The 14,916-nt window shown below is 43.2% G+C and overlaps 1 protein-coding gene across 2 annotated transcripts in view; it reads left to right on the top strand.

Annotated features, from left to right (window-relative positions):
* Positions 1 to 1,329: 1,329 nt before the first annotated feature.
* The window catches only part of RNF144B (ring finger protein 144B), a 79,663-nt gene continuing 66,076 nt past the window's right edge, over positions 1,330 to 14,916 (top strand). Inside the window, exons 1-2 of one of the 2 annotated variants that reach the window (XM_028107477.2) lie at positions 1,330 to 1,627; positions 13,404 to 13,605. In XM_028107477.2, coding sequence (XP_027963278.1) covers positions 13,441 to 13,605 — 165 coding nt within the window. In that variant the 5' untranslated portion in view covers positions 1,330 to 1,627; positions 13,404 to 13,440. Of the gene's footprint in view, positions 1,628 to 7,415; positions 7,496 to 13,403; positions 13,606 to 14,916 lie in introns of those variants that run through there. The other variant, XM_088024135.1, reaches the window with a different exon arrangement.

Here is a 14,916-nt window from a genome sequence, read left to right on the forward strand (position 1 = left end):
TCACTTAACACAATTCAGGTCTCATTCCAGCTCTGCCCTGTCTGGTTCCAGCCAACCACTTAAATCTTCCTGGACATCAGGTTCCTTGTCCTGATTTTAAAAATTAGGCATTTGGACTAAACTAGCCAGAGCAAGTTTTCAGTCTCAAATGTCCTCTGATTCTATTCCTTTGGGGCCCTCCCTCCTGTGCGTTGTTCTCTGACTTTCCTTGCCTGCCTGTCCCGCACCCCCGCAATGGACTGGTCCAGGCCTGGCCTACCATCAGCACAATGTGTTCTTCAAGCACTTGGCTTTGACCTGGAGGTTTTCTTGAACGTGGGGGGCTGAGAAGCAGCAGACTTGTGTTGTCTGGAATGGTGCCCACTGCCCCCTACTTCACTGGCATGTTCAGATCCCCCCACGAAGGACGAGGGAGCCCCTTCCTTTCAGGAAGCACATTCCTGACCGACATGTGCAAAAGTAGAGTGAGGTTGCAGAGCAGACACGGGAAGACTCCTGGTCAGAGCAGTGCCATTTCTAAATTGCAGTGATTCCACAGATTTGGGACTGTGATTGGGACCTGGGAAGGAGGGGGCAGCAGGTGGTGGGAGTGAGTTGGTTTTATCATCTGTTTTAAACATCACACACGTGAAGTGTCCAAGGTTTTGGAGTGAGGAAGGCACATCATAGCATACCCTACAGCCTCTGGATTATTGTGTGACCTTTTCTCGAACTGAATACAATTACGGGGGTTCCCACATACATTTGTTGAGAAAGCACTTCAAGCAAAATCACTGTGTCATCAAGGTGTGCCTTTATTTAAGGAGGTGAACGAAGACGGTCCTGCTTTGATTTGCCCATGTTCTAATTTTGTCAGTAGACGCAAAAGGACAAATCAGGTACAAGGTGTTTCTGATGAGACGTGCCCGGGAAAGTGTTTCTATAAAAACTGCTCTGCCAGGGTGGGAAAGCTGGTTGGGGGGGGGGGGGTTTCCTCAGAAGTGGGAGCGAGAGGGAAAGGTGTCCTAGCGGGAGACGTGCAGACAAGCAACAAGCCTTGAAGGCCAAGAGGGGCAGCGTCCCGGTCTGGGCAGGATGAAGGGCACTCAGGGCCGCCGCGGGACACCCTGCCCCGGATTTGGGCGGCAGCCGTCCCAGAAGGGCGAGAGGGAGCGGCGCTGAGCCGTGCGGCGAGCGCAGGAGGGCGGGCGAGCGGGCGCGCCGCTGCTCGGGGCTCGGACAGGGTTCAAAGACCATCACCTGCGGCGGGAGTGCGACCCACATGGGAAGTAGGAAGTGCCGCGCCTGAGCTTCCTGTCTAAACAGACGCGCGGCTCCCGGCGCTGCCGCCGGCGAGCTGCGCCCCACGCTCCGCGGGGCTCGGGGCGGCGCGGCCGCTCGCCGGGGCAGCGGGCGGTTGTCGGGCCTCCTCCTCGGCCTCCTCCCCCTCCCCCTCCCCCTCTTCCCCCTGCCGCCCGCCCCCGGGGCTGGGCGGCCGAGTCCCGCCGCAGCCCTGCGGAGTGCCGAGCGGCCGGCTGCAGAGCGCGGAGGACCGGGCGAGAATGACACGAACCCGCCTCCCCGGGGCGCGCGGCGGAGGCTGCTGAGAAGCCCGGCGGTGCCCGGACCCACGGGGCCCTCCTGCCAGGTAGGTTCAGCGAGCCCTCGAAACGCCGCACGCAGGGCAAGGCAGGCTGGGTGCTGGACTAGGAAAAGGAAAAAAATAAAAAAGAAAGAAAGAAAGAAAGAAAGAAAGAAAAAAAAAAAAAAACACTAGAGACTCTGATTCCCTGGTTCGGAGCTTTATTTCCTGCCTCCAGTGCTGAAACGGTACAGCGTGGAATTCATTCCGAATGCCTTAAACACCTGTTAGCTTTTAAAAATAGACGCCTCGGTCAAGGTGAAGAGAAACTAATTTCTAACAAAACAGTCTCTACAGAATGTACTGATTGGCAAATTCAAGAGATCAGACCTCCCTGTGTCTGTCTTGAGGGGACACCAAAAGTTGGCGTAATCTCAGACGCTTACCTTCTGTTACTTTGGAAATGCACAGCACAATGTTGACATACATAGATAGGCATAAGCTAGGATCTTGGCCATACATGATCGTATTTTGTCAGGTAATTACTGATAACACAGAGTGAAACTCTCATCCTACACTGCTGTTCTCAAGTTTAAGTTAAAATGAAACTGATTCAGTTTCAGCAGAGAAAAGGTATCTTGAGCTGACTTTTATCGGGGCACCTTTTTGCTTTTCTTATTAGTTTCGGGGATTCTGCTGTGAGTCTACTCCTGATGCATATACTTCTCACATTCAGATTTCTCAGAAATGAATTCTCCTGTCTGGGAAAATGTCCTCTTTCTTGCTGCCACTATTGTGTGGCACTTTATTTCTTGCTGCTGTACAGGTCTTATACCAAACATTAGCTGGGGGTCCCCATAGGACTGTCTGTGTTTCTGTAATGTGGCATTTCTGGATGTTTATTTGAACACTGCAAGGTCTGAATTATAGAACAATGTATCTAACATTTCTGAAGCAGCAGATTGGTGGTGGTAGTGGTGGTGGTGGTGGGGGGTCCTAGGCCCAGAAGCAAAATAAATGAACTTAGAGATGACTCAGTTCTTAGGGTGTGGGTAGGAGGCCAGAGGAACCCAGCCAGTCTTCACTGAGTTGCTGGCCAATTAAAGTATCTGGCTGTTGCAGTTTTCATGGGATGAGCCTCCTGGTCCCTTTCGCATCCCACTGCTTTGTGGATCCCTCCTTCTCCAGACTCTGTCCTCCCTTCCCTTATGCATAGAGCCTTAGTCCTGTTCATAAGTAGTGGCCCCTCAAGTATTTCTGAAACTCTCTTGAGGAAGAGGTGGAGGGGGCAAGAAAGGTCTATGTAGCAGACCCGTGGGCCACACTGAGATAATTGTGTTAAATCCAAGGCCACGTTGTCACACACCTCCTGTTTTTACCCTTGCACACCTGCGACTGGTCTTTTTTTCTTTGTGGTGGACACACACGTGGAAAAATAGGAAAGAGAAAAACCCTTCTGTTTCTAAAGTAGCCTCTGACTAATTGAAACTGTCTTGATGAGTAAACAGATACAAGGTAACTGGGTATAGAGAATGTAAGTATAAAAAAGATGTCAGAGTAGCAGAATCGGGCTGCCTGACTTTTTACTTAAAACAAATAAGAAAACAAACCTCCCCCCCCAAAAAAAACCCCAACGAGTCACCCTGGATAACTTTCTCCCGCACTACTGTGCTGGAAGTGAGGTGTGAGTGTGGTCAAACACTGTCCATTTACCCAGAGTTTTACAAATATTTACAGCCATCTATGCCAAATATTTTTGCGCTGAGCCCCACAGAACATTCTCAGCATTCAAAAGCTCCATTCTCATGAATGGCTTCAGTTCATTGGCAATTTAAAGGCATCCAGACTTCCAAACTAGGTCAGTTTAAGACACGTCGTTTTGTGTGTGTGTGTGTGTGTGTGTGTTTAATAATTAGTTTTTGGGTCTCCCAGATTGTGAACCAGGTTTTCTGAGGCAAACTTGACAGCAGAGAGAAAAGTTATGCTCTGTCTGAAAAGAAAAAAAGCTTATTTCATCTATATAATAACCATTTAGCTTCCTGAAAACGATCTTTCTTTTCAACAATATGAGTCCTTTTAATCTGAGAAAGTATATTTAAATGTTTGTTTTTGAGAAGCAGTTTTAATATTTTAGGTATTTAGGAACATTTATTAGGACATCAGAGTCATTGCTCCGTGGTGTTTCTGCGAATTCTGGCTTCCGTGTTTCCCCTGGCCTTGACTTTCAACATTACTTTCTCATTGAGTGAGGTTCTTCGTGTTTGAAATCACCAGTTTGAGGTAGAGGTCAGGAATCATGCTGAACCCAGATGTTGGTGGAGGAACAAAGTCCAAATAGTTTTGGGACTAAACTTGCTTTGTGCAACTGATTATTTTGGATATGGGGAAGGAGCCAAGATGCCACACAAATCATGCTTTCCACCTTGAGCTTTGGGGAGTAGGCATCTACAGCCATAGCTCCTGAGTCCTGAGACTTTGTTTTCTAGGGATGCCCACCTGAATTTATAGAAGCTCCTTAGCTGTTGCAAATTATCAATATTTTTAGACTTTGATTTGCTGGAAGGGAATGCACATGAGAGTCAGGCCTTTAACATTCTCTCTTCTCCATGCGCTTGGAAAGAAATTGTCCACTGTGGGATCGAGTCACTACTGACTGTTTGCCAGGTGTGGGCTAGATGCTGAAGATGGAGAAAGATGGATAAAATACGCCCTCTGTCCTGAAGGAATTGGTGTAAGCTTGGAAGTGACATTGCTCTGGAGTGGCAGTTTTGTGTTTGTTTGTTTTATTAAAGATTTTATTTATTGATTTGACATAGACTGCGAGAGAGGGAACACAAGCAGGGGGAGTGGGAGAGGGAGAAGCAGGCTTCCTGCGGAGCAGAGAGCCTGATGTGGGGCTCGATCCCAGGACCCTGGGATCATGACCTGAGCCGAAGGCAGACGCTTAACGACTAAGCCACCCAGGCGCCCTGGAGTGGCAGTTTTTAATTCGTGTTGTTTTACCTGAGTATGTTAGAGGCTTTTCATCTTGGCATTTTTCTTTTTTTTTTTGGATAATGTTTCCCATATGTCATCCAAGCATTAAGTAACTTGAAGGAGCATAACAGCACCAAAGTTAACTTAATTATTTAAATTTTAATTTGCTTGTTCACCTTTAGGTATATGTGGGAGATTTTGTACTAATGTTCTATTTTTATTAACTTTGGCATTTGCATTTGCTCGGTCGATGTGTACTTCTAAACCCAATGCCTCACACTGCAGTTTTAACAACACAGAAGACTAATATAATATATTAAAGAGAGAAGTGGCCAATGTTTTTGCAACACAGAATGAGAAACTTCTCGTATGTGATAAGACCTCCGTCCTTGAACTGAAAAACACAATGACTTCGGTGAAATATTCTCTTATTCACAGCTGGAGAGATTGCGGATCACATGACTTGTAGCATCTGTTAAAGAACATACTCTGAAAGCCATGTCTTACTGGTTTCCAGTTCCTCTGCAGTCATGAGTTTGAGTCCCAGGCCTTTAATCAACTGGTTCTTTGTCTTTGGGGGAAGATAGAACAAGACATCTCTCATTTGTCTCTTTGCTGGACTTATGGCTGAAGCTATAAACCCACAAACTGTCCTGTGTATTATTATATATAAAACTATCTGTTAACAACCTCCTCCACTAGTTTACTCTTTGTAAGCTGGGTCTGGGTTTAACTACCTTTACATCCCTAGCATCTAACATGCAGAATTCAGTTCTTTGTGGGTTGACTCGGTTTCCTGCATTATTGATTTTTTAAGAAACTGATTTGGCAAAGGCGTACAAAAATACACATGCTGCCCCTTGTTTAGCGTGGGATGGAAGGGAGTCCTCTCCTAAACCGGTTTTAAATTTGTTTCTAATTAAAATTTCTGTATGAAACTTTTAACTTTCACAAGGCAGGGTAATATATACATGTGTTTTTATTCACTTGGAGAAAACATTTTGATTTAGCTATTTGTGCTTTAGCCACTATAGCTTCCTGGTAATGTGTTGACCCAAGAAATCAGCCCATCTCTTGCTCTATGGGGCTTTCTGAAATAACACTTCTCCTTGCTCTGTTAATTACATCATTGTCTGACCTGCCTTTAAGTGGCGTTCCTTCCTGCTTCTGAGCTTTGTTGTTATGCCAGGCAGGGGGAGGAAAATTATTCAGCAGGGCTGTATGAATAATTGTGGGAGGCAGGGGAACCATTGATTAAAAAACGGGGTGGGCAGGGCACAGTGGTGTCGAGGAGGGAGTTACCATGATGAATGTGAAATTACAATGCCAAAAATATCATTGAGCTCTTATTCTCATGTTCATTCCTACCTTCTTTGATAAGTTTTTATTGTTAGAAAAGCCGGGAATGGATTTTCTCCTCCTGGGCCTTTCCCTATAGTGGTAATGAGAACATGGAAAGAAGGCAAGAAAAAAGAAATGTATGTTTTAGAAGGATCGGCATTTTGCACATGTTATAATTTGCCATCCCAGATGCCTGTACTCTGTAGGATTTAGAGAATTAGCTTTTCACAGTGTCATCCACTTCGTTGGCCATTATGTCCACAAATCTTTCCACATATTTCTCCTATATATTTTGTAGGAAAAAAATAGAAAAATTAGATCTTATCATTCTTACCATAAAAAAAAAATGGTGTCTGAGGTGGTGGATGTGTTAACTAACCTTATCGTGGTGATCATTTTGAAACATGTGTAGACAGATAGGAATATACCCACACATATGTATGATCATTACATTGTATCCCTTAAACTTATACAATGTTGTATTTCAATTATACCTCAATAAAGCTGGAAGAAAATTAGATCTTATTAATAGCTGTACCAGACTTTATACATAACCTAATTTCAAATAGCAAGGAGACTGTTTAGAAACAATACTTGCTAATATTTACGAAGCTCCTCCTAGGAGATTATGCTAAGTGAAATAAGTCAAGCAGAGAAAGTCAATTATCATATGGTTTCACTTATTTGTGGAACATAAGGAATAACACGGAGAACATTAGGAGAAGGAAGGGAAAATGAAGGGGGGGGAAATCGGAGGGGGAGACGAACCATGAGAGACGATGAACTCAGAGACAAACTGAGGGTTTTAGAGGGGAGAGGGGTGGGGGGATGGGTTAGCCTGGTGATGGGTATTAAGGAGGGCACGTACTGTATGGAGCACTGGGTGTTATACGAAAACAATGGATCGTGGATCACCACATCAAAAACTAATGATGTATTGTATGGTGACTAACCTAATATAATAAAATAAAATTCAAAACAAAACAAACAAACAAACAAAAAAAGCTCCTCCTAATGGAGTGTCTGTCCTTTTTACCTGTGTGATAGTTAATAGGGATATATTTGCACGTCAGTTCCATTTTTAGAAGATAGCAGTTTCCAGGTTACACATTTATAGTCTTATTTCCATCCTGGTAACTGTTGAGATAAAGATGTTAAAGCTAAGGAATTACAGACTGAAGTATTTTTTCATTTCCTGGTTTCCTCTGAATGAGGCCGAGAAGCAGGGGGTAAGAATACCGGGCTCGCCTTTCCTAGCACATGAGGCACAATGGTAAACAGTCTTCTACAACAATACTGTGAACTCACAAGGCCAGAGTGAATATTTACTTCCATCACATTTAAGAATTAAGTATTTCTTAGATTTGTTTATACTAGAGAATACTGTCTAATCTATTTTTTGCAAATAATGATAAAGTGTCCTTTATGTGATGCCAGGCATCTACTCATTGGCCTTGAGCATTATTCTTGTAAAAAAATAATTAGATATAAAATATTTCTGTTTTTCTGATATTACTGGATTTGTACTGGTTCCTCTAGACCTTGAATGACCAGAGAGTGGGTCAAAGATGCAAGCAGAGAGGAGAACCACAGGACTGGCCACTATGGAGGTCTACCGTAAGTCCTTGCCTCACCAAACACTAATACCCACTGTTCTGGCTGCTGTACCAGCCAGCTGGTCTACCTTTCATTCCAGACTGTATTTAGGGTAGAAATGGCTATTGGCTGATAATGGCCAGCACTTCACTAGACTCAGTCAGTACTATTTGAGTCATTAATAGCTTCTGTTAAGGACATGAACTAGCAGCGAAATAAATAATTGTATTAGGCAGAAGTGCCAAGGTCAACACGATACTAATTTTCAGATTTTGTTGAGTAGGTTGCCTGACATGTCATTCTCGGTTGGTATTGGGAGAGCTTGCCTAAGAAGGCAGAGATGGAATCTCTGGATTGCTGTATCTTTCTACTCTGTTAAGAGTATTGGCTTCCTGAGAAAATCTCTCCATTATAAAGGCAACACTTCAGCCTTACCTTCCCCAGCACCTACCCTTCTTGAAAACCTTTCCCTTTGTTAGCCCTCCCTGAGTCATGCATTCATAGCTTTTATTCCAGCTACCTCACAGGAATGACTCAGTGTCCTACATGGGCAAGTAAACATTTTGAGAGTATTCATGCGTCTCTTCTGTTTTATCCCTTGTTCTTGAGTAAATCTTAGACTTTCATAGCATAGTTTAGAATTAGGACCTCAGCACAGATCAGCTGGATTTTTACATAAATATTCTGTTACATCGATAATATCCAGTTGATTCATTTTGTCCACTTTCTCCTTCTTTTAGTCTCCTTAATTGTGCTTTATCCATTTATCTAAATTTTACAGTTTTTGCTGAATGGTGTAAAAATTCCTGGACAACTAGATAAGTATCCTGGTGAAACATTATCCCTTCCAACTGCATTATCTTTTTGTGCAATGAAATAATTGCCGTGATTTTGGGTAGTGAAACAGACGTAAACTGCATTAGTTAAAAATACTTCAAATGTTGGCTCTCCAACCCTCTGCATTTTTGGAGCAGATTGCTTTTTCAGGCTGCCAGCGGAATATGAAAATTCCTTATACATCCTGTGCTTCCAGCATAGTTTGTGAAGTGTTCCTTGGCAATTCTAACAAAAACACATGAGGGGAAAAGTGACTTTTCTCTTCTCTCCTATCAGATAGTAGTAGCTTCTCACATAATGAACACTTTATAGTACGGAGACAGGCTAGGTAGAACTGCTGGTTCCCCTTTCTTGATAATTTGGTGCAAAATCAGATGTTTTAGAGGGGGGGCTTTCTTTGCTTGCATGCCCCAACCCATCTGCCCTGTTACATGGCTGCTTATATTTAAGCAAGTGATACTTATGGGTGAAGTCCGCTCTCACTGCCCCCCACCCCCAACCCTGCCCCAACTTTAAAAAGTTCAAACCTAAAGGCAGCTGTCCGTCCCCACCCCCAATATACCCCTTGTGTGCTCTGCCAAAATTCTTTTCTCATTGGGTTCTTGACACCCAATAAGAGGCTCGGTCACATTTGTAATAATTATAAATGCAGTTATAATTGTTACTGTTTTAAAACAAGGCGGGGGGCGGTGTGGAACGTTTAAGTCCCTTTCTTATTTTAGGTAAAACATGAGGTATGAGGCAGAACAAGTTGGGCAAGCTAGTGAGAAGGAATTACCGGCTCTCTGGACGGGGAGTGGGTGTGGATTGTCCATGTACCTGTGAAGGTATAGTCCTGTGAAAGGTTCAGGAGCTGCAGGGGTGTGGTCACCTTCCTTTGGACACCCCCTCTAGATTCATGCCATGTGCCCGTGGTTTGGATGGGCCGGTGAGTTTCTACTATTGGTGGTTCCATGCCAGAGATGGAGGAATCCCAATAAGACATAAATGGAAGACTGCTAGGACACCTGGGAGCCATTCACCAACATCTTGAGGGAGAGAACTTCAGGATTCTCCTGATGATTGCTTGGAGAGCTCTATATGTAATGAATCAATGGGAAAAGGATTTACTTTTTTTTTTTTTTTAAAGATTTTATTTATTTATTTGTGTGTGTGTGTGTGTGAGAGAGAGAGAGAAAGAGAGAGCGAGCATGAGCAGGGGGAGCGGCCGGCAAAGGGAGAAGCAGACTCCCCGATCCCAGGACCCTGGACCTGAGCCGAAGGCAGATGCTTAACTGACTGAGCCACCCAGGTGTCCCCGGGGAAGAGATTTTTTGTTTGATGCTCTTTTTTTCTTCATGAAGCACTCCCTATGTGCTGTTCATTTTTAAAACGTTCATTATTGATTTTGCCCAGAGTGAAAAACCAAGAAGCTGGTTTCCAACTGTCCCTGGCAAAGCCGCCAGCTTCCATGGTGGTGCCTGGGAGGCTGCTAAGGGGGAGGTCCAGGGGACCTGGCGCAGTGCTCCCGATACTGCTTCCACCAACACTGGGCCACCTTATTTCCTTCCCATGGTGGCAGTTTACTTAAGACTGTGTTTTTGTAGAATTCCATTGCTTGACAAATGTTTGAATGCCATCACTTTAGGGAATTGCTGTTTATGGCGCCCAGAAAAATAAATCGCTTATTTTTGAAGAATCATTTCGGATTGCTCACATCCCAAAGAGATGAAATATGTGACCTCCTTCCTCTGTCTCAGTCACAAGCACCGCCTTGTTTGGAATGCTTGGAATTTTTGTCGCTGTGGTTTTAACAAGACAGGTCTCTGCTTTGGAAAAGGCTTTTGTCATAAAAATATTTTTATATATAACATATACTTTAAAAAGTTGTATACATATAGTAAACTACTTTATTGAGGTATGATTGACAGACAAGAAGCTGTACATATTTAGTGTAGACAACTTGATGAGTGAGAAGATAAATATATGCCTGGGGAACAGCATAATGCCTCTATTTAACAATGCTATATTGTATACTTAAACATTTGCTAAGAGGGTGGATCTTATGTGAAGTGTTCTTACCACAAATACACGCACACAAGTAGTAATAAATAAAGGGGGCAGGAGGAAACTTTTGGAGGTGATAGATACTTTTATATTTTTATAACTGATTTGTAACTCACAAAGTAAGGAGTGAACACTTAATGTGTATATGGCGAGAGACAAGATTATGTTTCAGATGGTCACAATGAACACAGATTCTAGTTCTGCCTTCAAAAGACTATTGCTAAGAGATAATCTAAGAAGTAGTCAATTATGTCTTCGTTTCTCAAGTGTTACATGTGTCTTTCTAAAAAATAAGATCGAGGCAACTGGCTGGCTCGGTAGAGCATGCAGCTCTTGGTCTTGGGGTCATGAGTTCGAACCTCACACTGGGGGTAGAGATTACATTAAAAAATTAAAAATAATACAGGTTGAGACTGTAAAATAATTGACTTTGTTGAAGAATACCTAGATCTCCTGTTAGATTGGAACAGTAGGATCTACCTATTCATAACTGCTTCCTCCAAATGGGCTCTTCATGTAATTGACATTTGTGGGGTTGGGTGGTTCAGCCTGTGTCATTCCTGTCTTCCCTCCTCAGGAAGCATTTGCTGGCGGCATTTCTTCTTCTTTCTTCTACCTTCTTCTTTCTTCTTCTTCTTCTTCCTCCCTCCTCCCCCTCCTCCTCCTTCTAAAATTGTATTAAGTTTTGACATTTTAATTCCAGTGTAGTTAAAATACAGTGTCTTGGAGAAACAAACAGGTGATAGTTGTCTTTGCATAAACTGGGAAGAAGAAGAGAGGCAAAAATCACTCATTTTTACTCCTTATTGACCCTAAAGAGAGAGATTTTTTTTTTTAACTTCAAAACACTGAATTTGATAGGCATGTTGATTTGCTCTTGGATGAGAGCTCGTTAATAGTTAACCAAATAAGAACACCATGTCTTGAACCTTATTGGGCCTTTCTCAAGAAATATTATCAAGCCAATCATTGGTTAGCTTCCTATTCAAATTTATTTTTAATCCTAGAAGTCTACTACTACTCAGGGAGTAGGTGAAAAACTTTGAATATTTCAGGTTAGTAGAGTTAGTAACTATTGATTCTTTCTGGTATGACATTAAGATAGTGCAGTTAGATCTCATAGATATTTTTTCCTTCAATCCAATTTGTCTTGCCCTCCCTTGATTTTGTACTTTTGTACCTATACACTGAGACGTAAGCCACTGTGGGGCTATGTAACAAATGCCAAACATGTAATTTCTTTTGCCCAAAAATGGGGACAGAAAGGGTCTGGTTCTGGTAGGGGGAGAGGCTGTTTACAATGATTTCTGTGGCCAAATTTATTAGAATTGGCCACAGTCTTTTAAAATAGTAAGAACTTTAGGATTTTGCTTCTCTTTAATTAGAACGTGGAATTTCTTTTTTTTTTTTTTTTAAGATTTTATTTATTTATTTGACTGAGAGAGACACAGCGAGAGAGGGAACACAAGCAGGGGGAGCGGGAGAGGGAGAGGCAGGCTTCCCGCTGAGCAGGGAGCCCGGTGTGGGGCTCGATCCCAGGACCCTGGGATCATGACCTGAGCCGAAGGCAGCCGCTTAACGACTGAGCCACCCAGGCACCCCTGGAATTTCTTGATATCCGAACTATAGATTATTTTCACAATTATTTTACCTCTTTTAAAGATCATCTGAATAAAAACAAGCGGAAAGGCTTCAGCTCTACTTTTTATTTTTCATTGTAGAAAAATCCTTTCTATAGTCATGCCATGTTTGGAGATAGATTTCACTCTCTACAGTTTCAGTGACCTTATGGTACTTGAAGTCATGGGCTTTTTGTCTCTTTCTCTCTTTTTTATCCCTCTCTCCTTACCCCTTCCTCCTCCTCTCTCTCCTTGTTCCATCCCTCCATGTAATACCTGCTTGTGAGGCAGCTATGACGTAATGGACCAGGCACTGGGCTTGGTCTCAGAAGATGGAGGTTTGAATTTTGCTCTGCTATATCCAAGCTCTGAGAACTTTGGCAGATTATTTAACTTCTTAGGACCTCAATTCATCTATAAAATGAAGGAAATGATCCTCATGGTTGCAAAAGTTGAAATGAAATGACGTATGTGAAGGAACACAATTAACACTAATGCCCTGTTGAAAAAAAATTTATTGGTATAAAATATACATGACGTAAAACCTACCCTTTCAGTCATTTTAAGTGTGTAATTTGGTGGCATGAAGCACACTCACAGTCTTGTGCACCCATCACACTATCCATTTGCAGAACTTTGTCATCTTTCCAACAGAAACTCTGTACCCGTGAAATGGTAACTAACTCTCTGTTTCCGCTGTCCCAGCCCCACGTTTCTACTTTATGAATTCGACTTGCTAGGTACCTCACATTGATGGAATCACACAATATTTGCCCTTTTGGGTCTGGCTTCTTTCACTTACCATAACGTCTTCAAGATTCATCCATACTGTAGCGTGTGTCAGAGTCTCATTCCCTTTTAAGGCTGAATACTATTCCATTGGATGTTTATATCACATTTTGTTTATCCATTCATCTCTTGATGGGCATTTGGGTAGTTTCCACCTCTTGGCTGTTGTGAACAATGGTGCTAGGATCCTGGGTGTGCAAGTATCTGTTTGCATCCTGGTTTCAGTTCTCTTGGGTGTACACCGAGAAGTAGAATTGTTGGATCATATGGTAATTCCTTGTTTAATTTTTTTGAGTGATGTCCTATTTTCAAGTGTCTTTTTTTTTTTTTTTTTTTTTTAATCTGTTGGATTGTAGCGATGCAACTCCTAAATGGTGTGTTTGTTCCCTGTGGTCTTTTCATTCCTGTAATTTACACGAGAGGAGGCAGGGTGGTGAGGCTGTAAATGTCAGGACGCCAGAAGCTCCTTGCCAAGGTGCCAAGCTCTGGAGCCCACAGTTCTGAGAAAGGCCTTTGCTGTGTGCCTAGACAGCGTGGAAGGTGAAGGTTTGCCCTGGTGGGGCCCAAATGTGTTGAATGAATATAATATTCAGCTGTCTGAATGACTGTAATATTTTCTGCTTTGGACCTTCCTGTAGGGATTGAGGAGGCCTGAAGAATGCCAGGGACAGGCTGATGGGCTCAGGTGGCAGGTTCCAGCATCTCACCATGAGCACCGAAAATCCGACGGCGGGAGACTTGGCTCCAGCTCCCCTTGTCACTTGCAAGCTCTGCCTGTGTGAACAGTCCCTGGACAAGATGACCACACTCCAGGAATGCCGCTGCCTCTTCTGCACAGCTGTGAGTTTTCCTTGATGCTTTCATCATGAGCGTGAGAAAATACAGACGGGGGTTGGGGGCAGCACTGTGAGAGGACGGGACCAGCTTCCGTCTGCGACAACAGCCTTCTGTCTTAGAGAGCGCTTCCACCTTTGGCTCTGTCTCCGGGTAGTATCTAGAGTGGTAAATCTGGTATTTACTGGTTTTGAGGCAAAGGATAATGTATGTGTGAAATTTAATTATTGGTTAAATAAGCAGAATCTGTTCTTCAAGGACTAGGCAAGGAACAAAATAGAAATATTTCTAACATGTCTTAGTGAACTGCCATCTGTAAGACGTTTGTCAGGTATTTTGAACGATGGAGAAAGCAGGTAGCAATTTACTGAATTTTCTTGCATAGACTTGCTCATCTTCTACAAGGCACACGAGATCTAACTCTTTGACTTTGTCATATCTTCTTTTTTTTTTCTTTCTATTTTCCCAGTATGCCGGATGGTACTTATTTGTCATAAACAAGAGAAGCCAGTAGATCTCCAGGCAATGGGCTTGTCTCTTTTATTCTGACACTTGATATCAATGTCTGTGACCTTGATCATACGGATCCCTGAAGGTTGATTTGTTAACGTGTGAAGATAGGAAACAGGCTGATAGATTCAAAGTGGCTGCTAGAAGCATGAACCCAGGTGGTTTTACTCAAATTTTCATTTATTCAAACATGTTTTGAGCTCCTACCATGTACCAGGGACTCTGCTGGATGTTGGGAATATAGCGGTGAATGAGATGCTTCCCACAGGGAAGATGGACACATTGAAGGAGCCATTTGAGTTTAGTGAAATCAGGGGAAGCTCGATGTACCAAAGGAACGTCTCACCCACGTGGGGGTGGGAGGGACATCCTGGTGGCAGTGATCTCTGAGCTGAGGCTTTAAATAAGAGTTGCAAATGGATGCTCATGGACCGTGTTTGGATCCCCAGTTGGGGTATTTCATGAGAAAATGAAAAAGTGGTAAGATATAGCTACTCTGGGCCTATATTGATAGGCCCAGAAATGGGCCTTAAATGATCTTAAAATTTATTGATTTATGATTTCTTTTTATTTATTTTAAAGAGAGAAAGCGAACAGGCACGCAGGTGGGGAGAGGGTCAGAGGGAGAGAACCCTAAGCAGATTCCACGCCCAGCACAGAGCCCGACACAGGGCTCAATGCCGCGACCCGTGACAGCATGCCCTGAGCTGAAACCAAGAGTCGGATGCTCAACCGACTGAGCCACCCAGGCGTCCCTCCTCTGTTTATGTTACCTGCCTCTCTCCTGTTTGTATTTGCATCAACTAC

The sequence above is a fragment of the Eumetopias jubatus genome, unplaced genomic scaffold (genome assembly GCF_037043125.1).
Source record: "Eumetopias jubatus isolate StellerSeaLion01/CBP00866 unplaced genomic scaffold, mEumJub1_p1.0 scaffold_6, whole genome shotgun sequence".
NCBI classification, from domain to species: domain Eukaryota; kingdom Metazoa; phylum Chordata; class Mammalia; order Carnivora; family Otariidae; genus Eumetopias; species Eumetopias jubatus.